General features: G+C 43.5%; 1 protein-coding gene across 13 annotated transcripts in view; it reads right to left on the minus strand.

Moving 5' to 3' along the window:
- PTPRT (protein tyrosine phosphatase receptor type T) overlaps positions 1-23,204 on the minus strand; it is a 1,128,501-nt gene that overhangs the window by 726,438 nt on the left and 378,859 nt on the right. For all 13 annotated transcript variants that reach the window (XM_054674440.1, XM_003316939.5, XM_054674441.1 and 10 more), the window contains exon 3: positions 1,519-1,790. In XM_054674440.1, coding sequence (XP_054530415.1) covers positions 1,519-1,790 — 272 coding nt within the window. The remainder of the gene's footprint in view (positions 1-1,518; positions 1,791-23,204) is intronic.

Raw genomic sequence — 23,204 nt, forward strand, 5'->3', positions numbered from 1 at the left:
GGAAATGCATCATGAAGAAAAATAACATTATTCTAAAAGGAAATCACAAGCCATTGAGGATAAAATTGAAATATGTATGGCAAAAATCCAGTCTAAATATTGAGGGTAATTGAGTATTAAATTCTGATTTCTCGTTACCAAGGCAAAAGGGAAATAAAGCTTGAATTGTCTCATTAAGGTAAACCCAACAAGCAATCTCAATAGATACATGTATTCCTAACACTAAAATCTGAAAGAACTGTACCATGGATATTAACTTGGAGGATGTCTAAGAAGCCCCCAACCACCGGTTCATCTTCTGCTTCAGATGCTAGAGAAATTTCTCCAAAATGCAGATCTGACTGCCTCACTCTCTAACCTAAAACCTTTCAACAGTCCAAGTGGAGACTAACTGCAGATGAGCACAGTGTATCTTACTAGGATGATGAACATGTTCTGGACTGCTTTATGATGATGGTTGCACAATTCAATAGGTTTTCTAAAGTCATGGGATTGCACACTTAAAATAGGTGGATTCTGTGATATGTACATTTTACCTTAATAGCATTGTTAAAAAAAAAAAAAAAAAACTTTCAACGGCCCCAGGCCAAGACAATGTGGAGAAATGTTCCTCTAAGCGTGCTTTATGGATTGGTGCCAATCTGTGCACTGTGTGCTTCAGTTCACAAGGAGATAAGGAAGGAAAGAGAGAGAGGTTTAGGAACTGTTGCGACAATCTGTCATTGCCATGATTTTTTTTTTACCATGGTTTATAAGAGTATTGCTCCACAATGAGTTGAGAGGAAGTGTCCCTTCACCATGGACAGTATGAGCAGCACTGCTTTAAACTAAGTTCCATCCATTAGCCTGACATTCAAAGCCCCCCATGATCTGCTTGTCCCTGCAGGCTGATCTCCCTGTCTGTCCCCTTTGCAATGTACCTTAAACAACTTAGACTTTCCAAACTCTGCCATAGTCTATCATCCACCCCTGTAGCTCACTGTACACACTGTCTGTGACAACTCAAATGCCTTTCCCTCCCTCCCTTTTAAAATAAATTTGTATTCATTCTTCAAGATTCATCTAAGATGTCATCTCCTCTTACAAACCATCCTAATTGCCTTCCCCAGCAAACACCCCATTCCCCAGAGGGTGATCTTTGACTAGTTATTTCATCTCTCCGAACCTCAATCTTTTCATCCATAAAATAGGCTAGTACTAGTACCTCCCTCATCATGTCATAAGCACTGACTTTATAAAAAGGAATCAATGCCTATGTTCCTCCTGCATCTTCAGGAGCCACATGCATCCTGGTACATTGTCATTTTATTTACATATCAGTCTTTTCCTACAAATGATGAATTCAAGTGGGACAACGGCTGTGTTGGGTCACCTCTGCAGAGCTTGGCTAGGAGGAGACGCGCAGTAAACACGAGTGAATAAATGAAGTCCTTTCTAGACCTAGCACCTGTAGGGAGAGCAAAGGTGTATAGATTTATTACTAATTTTCCAAAATAAAACCATGGTAAAATGCCATACCTGATAGAAATGTGGCCAGAAAGTGCTGATGGCGAGCTCTGCCTTCACCCAGCCCTCAGTGACGACCCCGGACACATTCCAGACAGGGTTCCCTTGGGGGCCACCATTCACCTTCACGTAGACGTTCAAGGCCCCTGGGCTGGACCTGTCACGGCTGGAGAAGTAGTAATGGAAGTCGATGCAGTGGGTGTCATTCTCCTTCAGGGTCGGCAGGAGAAGGTGGGCCTTCTGGCCAGAGGCTCTCCCAGAGCTGTTCACCATCATGAAAGATCCTGGAGACCCACAAAGCAGGTGGGAAGTAGAGACAAAGAGAAAGTAAGAAAATCCTTCTGAAAATCAGTCACACCCATAAACATGGTGGCCAGAGGAGTGGCCAGAGATCAAGTCACTCTAGAAGGGTCTGGGTGACCCTGCAAAAGCCACATCTCTCTGAGCCTGAGTATCCTCTTCTGTAATTGGGTATAAAAAATCTATTCAATAAGGTGGTTTTAAGAATTAAGAGATGGTAACATGTATGAAGTATTTCTACAACGTGCTACTATTGCTATTTGCAGAAAACATAGCTACTATTACTGTTTGCAGAAAACATCTCCAAGCATTCAAAAAGTTTCCTTGTAGGACGAAGTGAGCCTCTTTTGAGTTGCTTTGACAAATTAAATGGTTGTTTCCAATTCTTTATCCCTCCCTGGATCCACGTCCCTTGCCACTGGCTTTGCAGTTCCTTCCAGCAGAAACAGAGGGTATGTCCCCATCCCTTGACTTTGGGCTCCACCATATGACTTGTTTTGGTCAATAGGATGCTAACAGAATGATTCAAGCAAAGGTTAAAATGTGCTTGCCTTGCTGGGCTTGCCGTCTTGCACTACTGCTACCTTTCATGAAAAGGATGTGCCCCCAGTAGCTGCTGCCCCTTTCAGCTTGGGATCAAGAATACAGACATGGAGGATACCTGACTTGAACTTGACTTGATCGTAAAGAACCAAGCCATGCCACCCCTGCAGCTGGAATCACAGCCACATGGCCCAAAAGCCCAACCTAGATCAGCCAATCTACAATCAATGCACAGTTCCATGAGAGCTAGAATAAACACTTATTGTTGTTTGCCAGTGAGTTTCTTTTCAGTGTGTCATGCAGCTTTATTGGGACAATAGCTTATTGATAAAGCTGCCTGGGAGGGCAGACTCATGAAAGAAACCATGAGGGGGTACATTTCAGTTCAGTGTACAAAGAACTTTCTAACAAGTAAAGTTGGTGCAAAATAGAATGGATTGGCCAGAGACAAAGTGAGTCCCCATCAAAGCAGGTGGCAAAACAGAGCCTGGACAAATTAAAGAGATGATTAAGGAAATTTCACAAGCAACTGGGAGGGCTGAACTTAGAGTCTTATGATTCTATGAAATAAACTGCATCATGGAACACTGCAGATAAACTCAGATGATTCTAGAAGGACAGTTTCCACCTAGAAAACCACTAAAATCTTCAATTCAAAAAGAAACCTTAAGACCACTTATCCTCAGCCAAGTTGAGCTACTTCAATAGCTAAAAGTCACCTCATTCTTTCACCCTAATACCAAAAAGACTAACAGCTCCCAGTTAATAAGTGCTGGGAAACCCATAACTTCTTGGGATTCTAGAAGGTACCAATCAAACCCTGTCTCCTTCAGGTTCTGAGTGAATTTAAAAACAGACATGAGAGAGATAGAAAGGGAGAGACAGAGAGAGAGGAGTTCAAAACCTCCACATTATTATTCACAAAGTAACTTGGACTTAAGGCCAAATTAGACTTTCTGCATGTTTCCCCTGAACCACCATGCAGAGCAGGGGGATGGCCATGGACCCACCCTCCAAATGTGCCCAGATCCCTAGGGCCACAGTTGTCTTACTGGGATGACCACTTAGGATAGTTGGGTGGGCTTGTACCAAAAAGTAGCCAGGTGAAAAGCACAGAGAAACCTGAACCAGTGGCTATCAGGTTTTCGCCATCCTACCAATGAGAAAAAATTGTGTCTAAATATAAGGGATACAAGTGCAGCTGTGTTTCATGGATATGTTGCATAGTGGCAGAGTCCGGGCTTTTAGTTTGACTAGCAACCAAATGATGTATATTGTATCCATTAAGTAATTTCTCATCTCACACCCCCATCCCACCCTCCAACTCTTCCAAGCCTCCAGTGAATATCATTTCACACTCTGCGTCCATGTGTAAGCATTATTTAGCTACCACTTATAAGTGAGAACATGCCGTATTGATTTTCTGTTTTGGAGTTACTTCACTTAAGATTATTGTCTCTAGTTCCATCCATATTGCCGCAAAAGTCATGATTTCAGAAAATGTAGCACCGCCTGGGGAAGGAGCCACTGGAAGTGGAACAAAGGTGCAGGTGTCTTTGCCTGGTGTTTCTGAGTAAGGCGTCCCAGTTTTATGGCCTTGCAGTAACACAAGGTAAGTGGAGAGATGTCTCTATGTCAGAGAAGTTATTGAATTATCATAAACTCGCAATGGGGCAGCTAAAAAGGAGCAATTATAGGGGCAGAAATTGAGGCTTAGAGATGAGACCGAGCCTGCATCCATGCCCATATCTGTCCGCTGGCCTACGTGCCACAGGGTTCCAAAAGGTTTCCTTGGACAGGTAAGTAGCAACTCACAAGCCCCACAAAGGGTTTGTGACTGCCTCTGCCACTGAGGAGTAGCACATCTCCCAGCAGAGGCAGCAGCCTGAGAAGCAAAGTCTCTCTCTCCTCTCTGAATCCCATGATACCCGCATGCACATTTCAGCTCCTGTCCTCCTGCCAATTCATGCCACGGGCTCATGTACCCTTGGCTCCTTACAATCCACTGTAGAGAGAGTTGGGAAGGTTTTCCTTCCACCAGTTCATGATCCCACTCCTTTCCATCCTAGCTTTGGTAGCAGGGCAGGCTCACTGAGGAGGTAGAGATTGCCCTGTTCCATGTAGCTTCATGCACAACCCTGTAACATTGTTCTGGGCACACAGCTAGACTATGTCTTCCAGCCTCCCTTTAGCATTTGGTGGGGACATGCAACTGAGTTCTAGATAATGGGGCATGAGTATGATGTGTGCCACTTTCCAGGCCTGGTTGGTAAAAGCTGCCTCCCTCTCACCCCCACACCTCCATACTAAATGATCTTGCCTCTCAAAGACTGGTCCTTGGACCAGCCCCCCCAGCATCACCTGGGAGCTTGTGAGAAACAAGAATCTCACATCCACCCCTAGGCCTATTGAGTCTGGATCTGCATTTTATCAAGATCCCCAGGTGATCAGCATGTACATAAAGCAGTGAGAATCATTGGCCCATTCTATTTTCCCATCTACCAGCTGAATGTCCCGGATCTCAAGAGCCTAGGGGAGGGCAGTGCACCATAAAAGAAGCCAGGTTCCCTGAATGAGCACAACCACACAGAAGGCTACTCACCTATTAGGAGCACTCATCTTAGATTTTAAGTAAAAAGGGAATAAACTATTATTCAGCTACAAGTCCCTTTATTTAAGGCAATAAGATGTGAAACAGTAGCTACTAAGCAAAGTTGCAAGACAGGCTACCTAAGGATATCATTAAGAGCAGCAAGCCTTGGTGGTAACTTGGGAGGCATTTGAAATAGAATAGCCCAGGCAAAGGCACAGAAGCATCCAGCAATGCTAGTGTAAGGTCTTGGGGGTGGGGGGTGGGATCCAGCGGCCATCTCTAGCCCCTTCCACATGTAGCCCACCTGATATAGGTCTGACCACACCCTCCAGAAAGGGAGGGAGCCTATCTGCGAGTTGAGCTCAAGCGCACCACTAGAGATTGCTCAGGAGTGAAAACCCTTGTATATCATCAGCTCTGTGGGGCCCGCTTTGATCAACAGGTTGGCATAATTAATATCATCCCAGGGCTGTCAGTTTCCTGGAGATCAAAAATGAGCCGGCCATTACGCCAAGATCAGTCAGAAACAAGAAAGAGAAAGACTGTAAATACATTCTTTTCCCTTCTCCCCTAAAAAAAAAAAAAATCTACTAACGTGATAAGGAACATAAAACAGCATTAGTTTCCTCATAGTTATTATACATAGCACTGAAAATTGTGGAATTAAACCAGGAAGTACTCACTGGCTGGCCATAAATTTTGCATTTTTCCCCTTCGTGCATAATAATGCCTTGATAAGCGCCTCGTTATTGATGTGTCTGCAACACAGATCCCCTTTTTGGAGGCAAAATGCTTCTCCATAGCAGATGGCGGCTATTGTGTTTACACATGAGCACCTCAGGATTGCATTTCCTCACGTCGGCAGTAAAAAGAAAGTCCTAATTGAGTTTTTAATGGCTTTGCACATTGTTCATTAAGATTACATGAGTGTGCTCGGGCGACTGGCAGCTGAGGGCCTTGGGCACCAAGAGCTCAGCATGGTCCCTGCAGACAGGTGGCCCCGCCAGCTCCCAGTGCCAGCACCTACTTGAAGGGAATGGATGCTGGTGGGGCCTCAAATGCTGCCAAAAGCCAAGCAGCTGCGGTGACATGAAACGAGTCCTGGATCTTCAATTAAGGAAACTGGGTTTCACTCCAGCTTCTGGCATTTCTTAGTTGTGTGACTTTGAGCAAATCAGTAAAATTCCCTGGGCCTCAATGTCCTCATCTATAAAATGGGATAATGAAACCTACAGATCAAAGTTGTTTGTTTTCAGTGAATATTAAGTAAAAACGGTACTTAATAAATGCTAATTTTATAACAGATAGTCAACAGCAGGTAACAGTGAGCCCAATGCCATTTATAAAACCTTATGTTTATTGAGAACTTATTATGTGCCAGGCATTGATCTAAGCATTGTTTAGCACCCTAATGAGGTGGTGCCATGCTATCTCTGTTTTAAAGCAAGGAATACGAAGGAAGAGAGAGGTAAAGTCATTTTCTTAAAGCCACATAGCCAGAAAGTGGTAAATACTCAAACCAATTATTCCTTCTTAGAAAGCAGAGACTACAGGGTCTAGGAATGCACTTTCCTAACCAGTAGCTAATAACACCATATGCCTATTTAAAATAATTAAAATTAAGTAGAAAAAAATCATTTACTTAGAGATACTAGCCACATTTCAAGTGCCCAGTAGACATACATGACTGGTGGATACCATATTGAACAGTGCTGGTGTAGAATACATCCATTGTCACAGAAATTTCTGTTGGATAGCACTGGTCTTGAAGTTGTGGATTACTTACCAAAGCATAACAAATTACATCCAGGTGAGTCACAGGAACTTAACTAACCCAACCTACTCATTTTATAAACTCCAGTAGGGAACAAGTAACTTGGCCAAGGTCAACCAACACAATGAAGATTTAGACTCAGATTTTCCGACTCCGACTTCAGTTTCTACCGCAGACAACTCTGCCGTTCCTTGCCCGAGCTGTACAGCCACAGAAGTGGTTTCCCAGATAGCTATTTAAGAGGGAAAAGAGCATATGTTGCCTTCAGGAAGCAGAAGCATAGAAGTCCTAGGCATTCTACATGTCACATGACTTAGGAGAAGTATGTGCACACACGTTGGGCATTCCCAGCCTCAGCTTTGACAGGCAGTTCAACAACTGTTTGTTGAGGCCCAAGCCCTGGTGAGCAAGGACAATGTAGGATGCTTCTAACAAGGGGTCCCTGGGATAAACTGGAACCCAAGATACATCTCTTCTCTCTGATGATCTTAAACAAGTCACTTAACTCTTTGACTCTCAAGTACCATCTTCTATAAAATGGCTATAAAACACATCTCATATTGTGGCCTCACGTAATCCATGAGGATTAATACAACTACTATTTATAAAGTGCGTAGATAAGTATCGCTGCATGTAGGTCCTCAAAAACAGCTTCTTTTCTATCTTTCCCATACCCCTAAAGTTTTGTTTCAGTGTAGCAGGGAGACCTTAATAGACTGAAGAAGAAAATAGTAAGAAATCCACTGAGAGGCAGAGTAAAATCTGCTGCCCCGTCTCCACCTCCCACAATTGATAAGGCATCAAGGTCCAGGGATGCCTCCTCCTTTTGTTTCTCTGACCATCTTCTTCCTTTCCACTCCCTTGGCACTGGCCTAATTCAGGTCCATGGCATTTGTGTCAGAAACTGTTTATTTTGCAACGACTTCCTAAGCAAGTCTAGTCCTTGATTCTCTCACCATCCAATAAAACAGTAGTCAGCACCATCTTTCTGAGATACAAAGCCAACCGTGACATGTTCTCGACTTCCATTGAGGTCTTCCTTTATAGGAAATTCCCCACTTCCTATAAAGCCCAAGGTCTTTCATGAGAATATTTGGAGTCTTACACATCCTGACCCCCACCCCTCCTGCCTCTTATATGAAGACTATCTCCCCCACCCTCCCCCCCAAACACAGTCCTCGGCCACTTTGTGGTAGACAGAATAAGGGCCTCCCAAAGATGTCCATATCCTAATATTTGAAATCTGTAATATCTTACCTTTCATGGCAAGAGAATTAAGGTTCAGATGGAATTAAGGTTATTAACCAGATAAGCTTGAGATGGGGAGATTATTCTGGATTTTCCAGCTGAGCACAATGTAATCACAAGGGTCCTTTAAGCAGACAAGGGGGCCAGGAGAGTCAGAATCACAGTTAAGGAGCTATCTGAGGAGGCTATGCTGCTTACTTTGAGATGAAAGAAGGAGCCATGAACCAAAAACTGCAGGTGGCCAGAAAAAAACTAGAAAAGGTGAGAAAACAAACTCTACCCTAGAGCCTCCAGAAAAGAATGCAGCCCTGATACCTTGAATGTACCCCAGTGTGACCCACTTAGGACTTCTGATGTCCAGATTAAAACGTGTGGGGTTTCGGCCACTAAATTTGTGGTAATTTGTTACAGCAGCAATAGGAAACTAATACACACTTCAAACATCCTACGCACGTCCCCGCTGCTAGGCTTTTGCCCAGGTGATACCCTTCCTGAAATCCACGCCACCCAGCTCAGCCATGGTCCTTCATTAAACTACTTAAATATCACTTTCACTACATGGCTTTCACTAATGTCCAGGAAACAGGCACTTCAGAATTGTTGTTCCTATACTTCAGAGTGCATACTTCCATTATAGGTATTTTAAACAGGATCTAATTTAAAAGTCCATAATGATGAAATTTAGCTAGCTAGTCATAATAAAAGTGAAAGTGGCCCAAGACATCAAAAGGCACAATGCACTTTCAAGTAAGAAAATGTAGGTGCAAGAGAAGCAGATAGTGCTACCAGTATTACCATGAAAACTAGTAATCATCAAGCCAATTGCAAACATAACAATAGACCAATAGCCATACCAATAAACATATCATTCAACATTATTCTTATTATCTACGAAAGCAATCTAATTATCAAGTGTCAAAAAAAAGAAATCTGCTGCTTTTCTAATATACCAGAAAATGGGGAGGTGGTGTTAATTGGAACTTAATGGACATATAATACCTATTTAAAACAAAAAAAGATACATCCTGAAACTTCAAAGGAATTGAATATTGTGAACATTTTGTCACTTTGCGTGAACAAGTAATAAGCATTTCTGTAACCATTCATTCAGACCAGTAAGTTGGGGTTTCAGCATTTCATACGCAAATTTGTTAAGGCAATTTTTGAAGAAACAACTATCTAATAATCCATGTAGCTGTGGATAATGTCGTTTAAATATGGTATTAACCCGCAGTGATTGGATTTGAAGGCGCACTGGTGGAGAGGCCCTGCTAACCGGTGCTGGATACCCTAATGCAAGCAGAGTCAGGCAGGGAGTGCGTGTGCACGTGGGTCTTTTCCTCAAAGACCAAATCCCTAGCCGCCTGCATTCTTTTACACTTTCTGAGAAAAAGAGGAAGGCAGAGAGGAAGAGGGAGAGACACTAGACAAAGAAGGAATGGAGAAGGGGAAGAAGAAAGAAAAGAAGGAGAAAACAAAAGAGTAATGAAAACTAAGATGAAGAAAGGAGGGAAAAGGGGAAGAGGATGGATGGAAGGGAAGAAGGGAGGAAGGGGAACAAGGGAAAGAGGCAGATGGAGAAGCAGGAGACACGAAATGCAGGCGAGGGAAGGCGTACTGAGCAGGGGGAGAGAAGAGGTGAAAGATTATGGAGACAAAGCAGAATAACATCTAAACTACATGCAACCCCTACATAAGCTTGCATCCCTCCTGACCTCCCAAACAAAAGCAAAAGTGAAAATAAAGACTTTTTACCCAGCATACTTCTTTTGGTCCTTCCAATGATGATGTGATGAAAACAGACCCAGGGACAATGTTGCAGGGCATCCTGGGACCTGCATCTCCCTTTATTACTTCATAACTTGCCTTCCCCAACAATTCAATTCAATCTCCCAGGAGCAAAACTAAATGTTATTGTTGGAAAAACAATGGAACCCAAAACACAACAGAGTGACAACCCAGCAACATAAACTGTAAAACATAAGGTCTTGACCGATTTGCTCTTTGATGTTGGAAATAGACAATTCATTTGGCAAAGTCCAGATGAAACTGAAGGTCAGATAATGCTACTCTCCCTTCAGACTCTTCACCTCTTCCTATGCACCCATTTTAACCACACACTACCCCATAAGCAAGAATTCTGTCTGTTTCTTCACCTGCAAAACAGGTATATATACAGGTAGAGGTTTTAAAGTTCCTTCCAGCTACAGAAGTCTGTTTCCAAGACTTTACAGCAACTTTACCTGACTAGTTAGTGGTAAGTTAGGAGCCCAGGCTGGCTTGGATTTTCTACCTAGACTCTCTCTGAAGAAGGGGTGGGAAGGAAAGATCCTTCTCCTTGGGTCTTGTTCCCAAAGGAATGCAGTACTTTTTGCGTTCTCATGAGAATTTATTTATCTTCTCAGTCATTCCTCCTCTTAACAATAACAACAGCCAACACATACCATCATGTTTTACTTAAGATTCATTTGTTTAATTCTTATATAAACCCTATGAGGTAGTGACTACTATCATTCTTCTTTTACAGTTGGGAAAACTGAGAAACAGAGAGTTTAAGTGACTTTTTCAAGGCCACACAGCTGGTAGCAGAGCCAGGATTCAAACCTAGGAAGTTATAATTCTCATTTAGCTGCTAGGCTGCACACCACATGTGGGCACGTTGTGTTTGATGGCAAGGAGTGATCATAAACTCCCTGGAGTTAGCTGGCCTTGCGCTGGGGAGCTGGTTCACGCAGGAAGAGGGGTAAAGAATGGAAAGAACGAACAAAAATTAAGTCAGTTGTCAAGCTGCTGCCATATTAAGAGTAAAGAGAACAACAGGGCTGCTGGGAACATTGTCAGACCCCAAATTGTTCTTGACATTCATTGGGCTGAGTCCCTTGCTTCTGCAGCTCTAAATGGAAATGACATGGAACTAAAATATATATATTTTAAAATCTCCAAACTCTTCACACATCCGTTGGCATGATAATATTTTGATTAGTTACATTTATGCTCCAATTACACTCACAGAATGTTCAACTGTGTCTTATATATAGCATGTTTGCCATGCTCCATAGAAAATACTGGATTATTACCTCGTATATTTGCAATGGGAAAAGACACAAATGGAAAGGGGGAGAAAAGACAGCAAAGAGAAGAGATGACTAATCCTGTTAAAATGGTGCTGTCTTGCCTTCACATTACTAAATTGGGTCATCGCTATTATTGCCAAGCTTTAAAATGCCAGGGCTCGGAGAGACATCAAGTATTTAAGTCTACCCTTCCCCTCACCTGAGGCTTTTATCTCCCTTACCACGACTGGGTCTGAAAGCAACCTCCTCACATACTCGGTGAGTGGCAAGGTCGACAGTGGGGAATGTTTGTGTCTTTGTGCTCTTTTTTTCTTCCTGGGGAGAGCATCCATCTATTTCTCAAAGAGCTCCGTAACCCTGTCCAAGATAAATATATAAATAAATAATAAACAGAAGCTAAGAGTTACTCTGAGCTTTGCAAAATGCCAGCCCTGGGGATACTAGGAGTGACTTATTACCGTGTGTGCTGCCCAGATGCCATCACATTATTTTGCTCTTCACTAGTAGCCCATGCTGCAAGCCCTGAAGGTGCGTGTATCACACCATCTAACGCTGATACCAGGTGGAAGGGGTCCCATGGAGGTCTACTAAAGATTGCCCCCAGTTCCACAGCACCCGCCTCTCAAATCCTCAACTACTGGAGCTGGCTTTCTCCCCTGGCTTCTCTCTGCCACTGCATCCCTAACTCCACTGGTACCTCTATGCCTCAGTTTCCCCAAGGTGGTTCCATTCATGAAGGCTAACCCCTCCACCAGTCTCCTTATGAAATCCACCAAAGCCAAGCATTTCATCAAGTTAATAAAATTTGTTCTAACCACAGGTATTATTTGTGCACCTACTATGCGTCTGACACTAGGGGAACAGCAGTCAGCATGGAAGAGTTTTTATCCTCTTAGAGATTACAGACTTCTAAAGAGCCATTACAGGAATGTGGAAAGTTCTATGACAAGGCAAGAACCCAGACTTGATTTGGGGGAAGAAGTATAAAAAGAAAACACCTACAACTTTCTGGAGCAAATAAACTGTAGGCTGAGGTCTAAGTTATGTAGGTATCAGACAGGGGAAAAGGGAACAGAAAGAATGTTCCATGCAGATGAAATAGCCTGTTTCAAAGCCAAGGAACAAGACAGTTTCTGCCTTGTGGGGGGCTAGAAGAAATTGCAGACAGAATGCAAGTGCCTTAGAGACCACCTCTCTAACCTCTCACCCTTCAGTTTATATATAAGGAACTTGACATTCAGAGAGGTGCCCTGATTTGCCCAGAGTCTCACAGCCAACGGGTGGTAGTGCCAGCATTCAAATTGAGGTGTATCTGACTCCAAGATCAGTATCATTTCCCTCTGAAACAGCGGTTCTCAAATCGCAGTGTGCATCAGAATTACTTGGAAAGCTTGTTAAACTGTGCCGGGTCCCATACCCAGTAGATTTGGGGTGGAATCCAAGAATCTGCACTTCTAACAAGTTTCTAAGTGACGCTGATGGGACTGATCTGTGGACCACACTTTGATAACCACTGGACTAGCTGGTCTCTAATTTCCCAGCCCTGATAGGGCAGGGGCCCAAAAATGTGGGCGAATCAACAAATGGTGCTACCACAGGGGTGCTAACTTGTTAAACTACCTCCTACCCTGGGCCACGCCCTGCCTACCTCTCTCAGGGGCAGGAGGTCTTGGCCACTGGCCATTAAACATGAAGACTCTCCCTCTGCCCAACTCCAACAGCCTGAGCCATTTTCTTTCCATCACTGCTAATTACCAAGAATATAATTAGACACTTATTGACTCCCCCAAATGTACTAGGGTCTGCAAAGAAAATAGCACAATAATTATTCCTCCTATTTTACCATCCTCTAAGGAGCTACAAGACTTTGACAGCTGTTATCCAATTAATCCTGACAGCTTATTTTTTTAATGTAAAGGTATTTTTTTCTTCTAAGATTGGAAAAGCTATTTCCTTTTTTGAGGTAAGAATGAGGGCAAAGAGAGGCCAGATAACTTGTCCAACATTACAAGGGTCATTTCTTGCCTCCCTTCTCCTGCATGATCAGTGGAACAATGAAGGATAAGGGCATGGACTGTTGACTCAAACTGCCAGATCAAATCCCAGCTCTGTCAGCTCTCAGCTGTGTGGCCTTGGGCAACATACTTAACATCTATAAGCCTCAGTTTCTCCATCTGAAAAATGGAGGTGATGATGGCAAAAGTTGTGCATGCTTCCTAGGCTTGTTACATGAATTAAATGTGTCTATATGTTACATGCTTAGAATAGTACCTGACATGTTAAGAATTAGCTACCATGATCATCAGTGGCAGAAGCGGCATTTCTGAGCCCTCATACAGATCTTCGACTACAACAGTGAGATAACTGACCCCGGAATTCAGCAGGGTAAGGCAGGTCCCAGTCTCACTGTCAACAGAGGCAGTGGGCCTAGAAGGCACCAGGAAGCCATGGAACATCTCCGTGCTGTTGACAACAAGGAACATCTCTCTTTGCCAGTGGTTCTCCAAGTGTGGCCCTGAGCCAGATACATCAACGTCATGGGGAACCCCTCAAAAAGTAAATCCTTGGGCCCCAAGCTAGACTGACTAGACCAGAAACTCTGAGTGGGGTCAGTCATCTGGGTTCTAACAAGTCCCCCAGGGGATGCTGACACCCACTCAAGTTTGAGAACCACTTTTTTTCCCCAGACAGGTTGCCTGAGCCTCAGCCTATCAGGGTAGACCACAATAACCTGGCGGTCATGCCAGTTCCTGTCCACTGGATGTTCCCTGCTTTTCCCAAGAAGGGACAGGACAGGTTACCAGATTCCACACCACTGTAGCATGGGTCCAGAGCCTGTGCTTTTTAAATTATTTATTATTTATTTATTTTTTGAGAAGGAGTCTCGCTCTGTTGCCCAGGATGGAGTACAGTGGCATGATCTCGGCTCACTGCAACCTCCGCCTCCAGGGTTCAAACAATTCTCCTGCCTAAGCCTCCCAAGTAACTGGAATTACAGGCATGTGCCACCACACCCAGCTAATTTTTGTATTTTTAGTAGAGACAGGGTTTCACCATGTTGGCCAGGTTGGTCTAGAACTCCTGACCTCAGGCAATCTGTCAGCCTCAGCCTCCCAAAGTGCTGGGATTACAGGCGTGAACCACCGCGCCTGGCCTACCCTGTGTTCTTGACCACTGCCCTACATTGCGTCTCTTGAAACTGCCTTCCCACATGCACTTCTGGAAAGGACTCCAATCCCTATCCCAGTGAGGGCCAGCTGGGAGTGGGGCCCTTATTGCTGAGGCACCATAGTTGCCCTGGTGTGCCAGGAGGTAGGAAATGGACACCAGGAGATAATGACGACTCACAGAAATGACACAGAAGGCATCTCCCAGACCCACTGAGTCCCTGAAGCCACTAGGATGTGTCCATCAACTTAGGCCTCTTGAAATCAAGCACCTGAACCCCAAGATTTTCTACGGTTTTCATCCTGAACCCACTCTTCCCCTTTCATCCCTCACTCCTCCACCTGCCCCCATCCTCTCAGCTGCAAAGCTAGTTTCCTATTTCAGTCTTACCTTTCTCCCATTCCCCATCCCTAGCCCTCCTCCCCTGTCCCACTTTTTGTACCAAAATGCACTTTGGACTATCCCCCTTGACCACAATGCAGACCCCAACCATCTCTTGGGTTCCCCTTCCTCTTGCTGCTGTCCACCTCATCCAGTCAAGTGGTCTCTGCACTCTAGACCACCAAAGATACTGTCTCTGTCAGTTCCACCAAGCCCTGCAGTAGAACCTAGACCCAGATGGAAAGAGAACAAGACAAAATCAGGAAGTAGAGGCAGCTCTAGTGCTGACAACTGCCAGGGAAGCAATGAGCTAAATGGGTTCCCTGGAGCCGCCATAACAAAGACCACAAAGTGAGTGGCTGAAACAACAGAAGTTGATCGTCTCACAGTCCTGGAGGCTGAAAGCCTGAGATCAAGGTGTCAGCAGGGTTGGTTCTTTCTGAGGCCAGTGAGGGAGAATCTGTTCCATGCCCTCCCCTAGCTTCTGGTGGTTTGCTGGCGATCTTTGGCATTCCTTGGGTTGTAGATGTACCCCTCCTCCTTATCTCTGCCTCCAGATTCACATGGTTTATCCCTGTGTGCATCTGTCTCCATTTGCTAAGGAAAAAACACCAGTCACATCGAATTCAGAGCACACCCTACTCCAATATGGCTTTATCTTAGCTAATTACATCTAGAATGACTACTTCCAAATAAGGTCACATTTTGAGATACTGGGAGTGAAGACATCAACATATGAATTTGGTGGGGACAGAATTTAACTCCTAATAAGCTTTCTAGAGCCCTACTGTGTTCATCACCCAAAGAGATATCTAAGGCAGTCCTAGGAGGGTTTCTGTAGAGATGACGGAACATCATATTTAGCGGGAGCATGGGAAAATATTCTTTTTAACTATAAAACAATACATGGGGAAACAAACAGAAAAGTAGAAAGGAGGAGTGACAAGTCCTCACAGAAAGACAGCCACACATGTCTTGAGGTATTTCCTTACAGTCTCATTTCCTGGCATAGGTTAGTGCTTTCCAAGGAGTTATGGCATTTACTTGGGTTTGTGACTGTGGTTGGTAAATTTTTCCTGAAGAAGAGGCTTAATGGGGGATAACAGTTTATAGTGGCCTTGTCTGCATTGAAGCTACATCCAAATTCCAATGGGAAAGGAGCAAGCACCCCTTCAACAGGGCTGCCTGTTCACTGATGTTGCAGGCTAGTTTCACAACAAATGTATATTGAGTGTCTGCTCCACACCAGGCACTGTTGTAGGCCCCGGGAGTACAGCTGTGAACAAAACAGTGAAGATACTTCATCAGAGACAGTTTGCGGAGATGAAAATGCTCCTCAAGAGCTTTGAAACAAGTTGAATAGGGCTCCTGTAGACGCCCCCCAGGGAATGCATGCCAGTTTTTCATGCCATGATTACCCCTTTTAAAATTGTTGATTTTTAGCTCATCTTTCGAGGCTCTGAAGTACCTTTGCAATGATTATTTCCCCAGGAAGGATCTACGAATGGTCTATTTTCTGAGCCTGTGCATTTCTGATGCTGCATCACTTTTATAGTATAGATCATGTGCCCGTATGCAATTTGTTGAGTCTCGACCTGTTCCCTTCTAAATACTGTGGACCAGTGCTTCTCATCTTTTGCTAATAGAACAAGGATAGCATGTTTGTCCCTCATCTGTCAAATCCTCTTTTTGAATATACACTTGGAAGGCAGGTAGATAGGTATATCTCACACCCTAATTCCTAATTCCTAATATAGGGAAGTTTTTTTTTTTTTTTTTTTTTTTAATCTTATAGCCTTGTTCTTAGGAGCACAGCACAGCAATGAAGATGCAGGCTCTGGAGCCACACCCCTGCAGTCAAAACCCAGCCCTCTCATTTCCTAAAGTGCATCCCTGGGCAAATTACACAGATTTTTCTCTGTCTTTGTTTCCCAATCTGTAAAATGGAGATAATAAAAAGACAAACCTGGCCAGGTGCGGTGGCTCACACCTGTAATCCCAGCACTTTGGGAGTCCAAGGCAGGTGGATCATGAGGTCAGGAGATCAAGACTATCCTGGCCAATGTGGTGAAACCCCGTCTCTACTAAAAATATAAAAATTAGCTGGGCATGGTGGCGCACGATTGTAATCTCAGCTGCCTGGGAGGCTGAGGCATGAGAATCACTTGAACCCAGGAGGCGGAGGTTGCAGTGAGCCAAGATTGAGCCACTGTACTCCAGCCTGGTGACAGAGCAAGACTCCGTCTCAAAAAAAAAAAAAAACAAAAAAACAAAAAAAAACCCCCAAACCTTACAGGATCCTCAGTTAAGCTTGAGGATTAACTGAATTAATACAGGTAATAGTAGAAAGGCTGACAAACTTTTTCCATAAAGGGCCAGAGAGTCAATATTTTAGGCTTAGCAGGCCGAAAAGTTTTTGTTAACAACTACTCAATTCTACTGTTGAGGTGTGACAACTGCAGAGACAATGGATAAATGGATGGATGGATGAGGCTGTCTTCCAACAAAGCTTTACAAAAACAGGCAGCAGAGGGGTCCATGCATAGGCTGTAGTTTGCTGACCTCTGACTTAGTACCAGGCAAATACTAAATTCTCAATCAATGTTAGCCATTATTATTAACTATGATGAGATTCAGAAGGACAGGGGTTGGATCCTCTCTGTCACTCACTGCCTGCTTCTCTGACACTATGAACAGATGGTGTACATGAAAAACCACCATCCACAGAAGTATTCCTTCCAGCCCACCTATAGCACTGCACTTGTGAAAACGACACCTTCCAAGATGCAATGCGCTGCCACAATGTCTCTGATAATTTTTGCCCTGTTGTATTTGTGAGTTTCAGCCTCGAGCAGGATGTGAAAAGAAAGCTGGGAGGAAAACAATAGAACATTAAGTGCTTCAGAAAGTCCTCTTCATGCTGTAAAGGGATGTCTGTCCCATTTAAATTGGTACAGACCTTTATCTTCTACTAGAGGGACAGAGAAGGATGGATGCACATCTTCCTTTAGTTAGTGGCACGGCATAGGTGGCTGAGCTCTGTTTTTCCGACCATTCCTATTAGCCTTGGAGTTGAGGGAAAACTCTCCCAGATTCTGTCAAACGTTCACCTGTCTCACTTTCCAGTGTTGCTATGATCTGTTGCTTTTGTGCTGTTCTCATGGGAATTTTTAAGGGAAACTGCAAGAGGTTGGGATTCCCAAAGTCTCTTAAGGTTATTTCCACCATGGACTCCGTGTGTGGTGGAAAGAGTTCCCGAGCCCTGTGCTCTCTGTGGCACTGTCTCATTTCAGACACATAAATCCAATGCTTTATCTACTTCTTGGGATTTTCTGGTTATTTTCTTCACCACCTACACCAAGGGTTAAGCCATGCCCCACTTTTCCCTTGTCCTGACCAAAACTGATATACTACGACCCAGGGCCAAAAGCATAGACAACAGGTGTGGGCGAAACTTCTCCACTTGTATAGAAATTATTTGAAGAAATTCCTGCTTAATCGGGCTTCAATCTCTTCCACACCCTTATATCCATTCATTTGTTCACTAATTCATTCATTCTTTTACTAATTATGTGCCCGCTAAACATTCACTGAGCAAGCTTTATGTACATGGTACCAAGCATGCAGAGACACAGAATAAATATTTTATTCTTGAAGACATCTTGCTCTAAATGGGTATGGTGCATCTGGTGATGCCCTGCCCAGGTCTCTCTTTAAAGAAGCTTGTCTCCCCAGCTGCCAGGGCACTTAGGCACACAGTCTTTAGCAGTAGCCCCTCCAGGGACTGTGTCAGCTGCAGAGTGTACTCCCAAGGTCTGCCTTTCTGAGAGCTGCACATCCAGCAACTGATGGAGGCTAGGGTTGAAAGCCTCAGCCAGTCCTGCCCGTTGCAGACTCGGATGGGCCATTTTAGCTCCCCGTGGAGTTGACTAATGATGTCCTGAGGTCTGCGTCAACTCACTTCCTCCCGCAGCCTGCTGCTCATCCCTTCCTTCCCCTCCATAGCTGTTAGTCCAGGGGGCGATTTCCAATAAACATCCTAATAAACACTCATCTCCATCTCTGATTCTGAATCCCAGAGAATCCAACAGTGACAATGGGTCTGGGGAAGCAAGTTGCTCTGTCTGGGCATTTTTGAGGGGACATTTGCGCTGGTTCTTTAAAAACACACAGGAATATTCCAGGTGGAGAGGGAACGATCATTTCAGGCAGAGGGAACAGGACGAGAAAGTCCAGGACTATGACAGCACAGAGGCATTTGGTGTCCCGGCCTGACTGGTGAGAGGGGATGTGGAGGCCCAGGAAGAGGACAAAGCAAGTCCTTGATAGTCAAGCTAAGGAGCTGACCATGCACCAGGAGCCCATGGGTGTTTATCAGAAGAAATGAGACATGATAAAATATTCATTTCACCGAGATGAGTTGTCTTTGTCAAGGTTCCCTCTAAAAAACAGGAGCTACTCTGGATGCGTCAAGTAGATAGTTTTCATACAAAGACTCAGACCTTTATCCACTACTGGGAGGCTGGGGAATGTCAGTGGGGAAGGTAGTCCTTAGGAAATCCCTAAGTATAAGGACCACAGGAAAAGTTGAGTCTGTAGTTTTGGCTACTTGGGTGACTGTTGGGTAGATGCTCAACAAACATGGGCACACCTCAAAGTCTGCTGACTGCCCGCACCCCGACAGGGGCTCTCAGCTGCCGGAGGGAGGCTCACTGTTCTCTGGTTCTTTGACCTTTCAGATCTCTCATCAGTGGGATCTCACTGGGACCCTGCAGGTGAAGGAATCTGGGAAATGTGGCTTCTGGGCTTCATGACCCTTTGGTATAGGAGAGCACTTAGGGAGCTGTGCATCAACAAGCAATATGTGACTTGGGTCACAGAGGATGTGGCTGCAGCAAGATTAGTTAGGGGGTTGAATCAAAAGCCCAAGCACGAGATGTTGGTGCCATCATCACGTCACTGCCCAATTCTCCTTCCTCTCCAAGGCCTCCGAACCTGCTCTGAGGCTTGGCAGGGAAAGTGAGCCAGACTGAGGACAGGAGAAAGGGCTGCTGGAAACAAACGCAAGGGACACACAGCCCTGTCCCGCCAGGTGTGACTCCAGGTGCCAGGTGTGACTCCCGCCAGGTGTGGCTCCCGGATCAGGATGGCTGCTCTTCACTCACTGGCATTTGGGTGAGAAGGGCACTGAGGTGGAGCAGGGATAACCAATCCAGAAGACAGAAACCCTGGCTTGGAGCCCTTTCCAGCCATTTCCTAATTGGATGTATGACTTTTCTAGGGCTGCCGGAACAAATTACCACAAACTTGGCGGTTTAGGATAACAGAGATTCATTCTCTCACAGTTCTGGAGGCCAGAAGTCTGAAATCAAGGTGGGTCGGCAGGGCCGTGGGGGAAGTCTCTAGGGGATAATTCCTCTTTGCCTCTTGCAGCCCGTGGTGGTGTCTGGTGCTCCCTAAGGTCGTCTCTGCCTCTGTTTTCACATGGTCTTCTCCTCATGCCTCGCATTTCAAATCTCCCTCTGCTTTGCTCTCACTTTTGCAGCTATCATTGGATTTAGGATCCACCCTAAATCCAGGATAGCCTCCTCTTGAGATCCTTAACTCAACTGCATCCGCAAAGATCTTTTTTCTACATAAGGTCACAGTCACAAGTTCCAGGAATTACACCTTGCACAATGCTGGGGGGCCATGATTCAACCCCACTACAACTACACTGGGTGACTCTGTAAATGTCACTTACCCTCATGCTTAGACTCAAATTTGTACTAATAAAATAGAGTAGGGGCCGGGTGCGGTGGCTCAGGCCTGTCATCCTAGCACTTTGGGAGGCCGAAGTGGGTGGATTGCCTGAGCTCTGGAGTTCAAAACCAGCCTGGGCAACACAGTGAAACCCCATCGCTACTAAAATACAAAAAAATTAACTGGGCGTGGCAGCATGCACCTGTAGTCCCAGCTACTCTGGAGGCTGAGGCAGAAGAATCGCTTGAACCCTGGAGGCAGAGGTTGCAGTGAGCAGAGATCATGCCACTGCACTCCACACTCCAGTCTGGCTGACAGAGTGAGGCTCCATCAACCAAAAAAATAAAATAAAATAAAATAAAATAAGAGAGTGGGAGGAGAAGATGACCCACCTGGATGTTGGGGTGATTACATAAGACAGAACAAGTCAAAGCCCCGGCCCACTTATAGACACAAGGGAAGCCTGAATTAAATATCTATTGAATCTGAATCAGCTCTCACCCCATGGCTATGGGACTGGTCTGATCAGGACCTGGAGACTCCTAGTTCATGCAGCGTAACACAAAGCTCAGTTTGCATTTAGGATTGCACTAGATTGCCTTAAAAGCAGTACGCAGTTCTGAAGCTTACCATTGTATAAAATAATATCTGGTGTCTATAGTCCTTCATCTGTTCAAGTACAGGTTGGATGGAAGGATTTCCGGATTCCTGTGGATTTAGGATTCCTACAATACTGTGGGCATCAGATTCACTGCAAGTAACTTACCCAACAACTGAAACACTGTTCCCACCCAAAAGGGGAAAATCAGATCACTTCCGCATGGTGGAAAAACTAGATTACTTCCACCATAGAAGTCTTTCGACACTGCCTCTCCCCTTTGCCCGTCCAACCCGCCCCAGGTCTTAATTCCTGTCCTTCTATTTAGGTTTAAATCATCGCTCCATCACTTTCTGACTATATAACTTAGAACAAGCCCCTTTGTACTTCATTTGTTTTCCTTTTATGCTCTTTAAATTTTAATAAATTAAAAGTGGCAGAAAATTGAGAAAGCTACAAAGAATAAAATTATAAATACCCATAACTCTGCCATCTAGCTTCAACCACTGTGAACATCTTAACATATTTGCTTTCCCTTTTTATTTTTAAAGAAGAAAGATTACTTTATTGTTATTGGGAAATGATACATATTCATTTTGAGGAATTCAAGAAATGCAAAATACAAAGATTCAAGTTTAAAAAAAATCTTAAGTTTCACTACCCAGAAATAACTGTCATTAACATATGGCAAACATCATTTTAAATATCTTATGATATACACAGAGACAAAAGGATAGACGGACGGATGGATGAGGATGGGCGGATGGACGGAAGAATAGGTGGAAATAAATACTATGAAATGTGGGATAAAATATATGCCACTTTAAGTTTTTTTTTAACACTGTATTTGTCTTTACTTGTATGTAGCAGAAGAAAAAGAAATTAAAACAAAATTGAAAGAAAACTAGCCTTTCAAATACTTCTTTACCAAGAGATACTTACCCAAAGATCTCTTTAAGAACACAGATTGTGAAGAAAGCATTAAGAGCTTGAAGTAATTATATTATATTTTAACTATTTATTTTGATGTTAAGCTTATCTAATGACTCCATGCTGTCAAATATGGTAATATATCTATCACACTTCCCCTCAACTTCTCCTCCCTCTCTCAATTTCTCAGTTTTAATTGTTGGTGGCCGCTGTTGTTACACTGCCCAGGTTTTAACCTTCATACCCTGATCTATAACTGTAATTGTCTAAGTTGCTTACTGTGAGTCCTATATTTATATGGTTTCATTACTTATCATGAATCCTTATGTTCTGAGGTCTGCATTCATGAATCTTTTATTTTTGTTTGCTTTTAATTAGTTGTATTTTGTAATTAAGTATTTTTGTCAAGATCTTATGGATATTACACTGCCTGAGTACATTTACTCTTGACAACCATGACTTGTGAGCTTTATATTCTATTATATTCTTGAACTATGCTTTCTTTCCCTCAAATCTTTTAGATAACCATTCTTTCATCTTTGACATTGAATCCTGCTGTAGAGAAGTCTGAGGACAACTTGACTTTTTTTTTTCTCCTTGTGGAGGATATTCTTGTGTCTAGAAAACTGGGTAATTCTGTATTTATCCTAAGTTTTAATAGTTTAACTAGGGTATGTCTTGGTATCTAGCATTCTGTACCAAATTTTCCTGGAATACATTGTCTCTTTATTATTATTTTACTACAATATGTAACATAAAATTTAGCATTTTAATTATTTTAAGTGTACAATTCGGCAGCATTAATTACTCTCACAATATTTTGGAACCATCACCATTATTTATTTCTAAAACCTTTTCATCACCCCAAAGAGAAATTTTGTAACCATTAAGTAATAACTCTTCATTCTCTCCTGCCCCAGTCTGGTAACCTCTAATCTACTTTCTATCTCTATGAATTTGCATACTCTAGATATTACTTATAAATGGAATCCTGTAGTCCAAAAATGAACAGTAACAATTTTTGGGAGGATATGGAGCAACTGGAATCCTTATACACTGCTGGTGAGTAGGTAAAATGGTTCAGCTGCTTGTAACACATTCTCTTTTGATCTGCACATTCAGTTATTTATTCGCTTCAGGATTTTTTTTTTATCCAGAGGCAAAATAGCATCATTCTACTCTTTTGAATCCCAATTCTGTTATATATACTAGATGTGTTGCCTTGGGCAAGTTACGTAACTATGTCTTAATTTCCTCATCTATAAATTGGGAATACTAATTGTATTAAGCTCAAATTGTTGTGAAAAATTAATTCATGTAAACCTCTAAATAAATGTTTCATGCATA

Source organism: Pan troglodytes, chromosome 21 (assembly GCF_028858775.2).
Source record: "Pan troglodytes isolate AG18354 chromosome 21, NHGRI_mPanTro3-v2.0_pri, whole genome shotgun sequence".
Lineage (NCBI taxonomy): Eukaryota > Metazoa > Chordata > Mammalia > Primates > Hominidae > Pan > Pan troglodytes.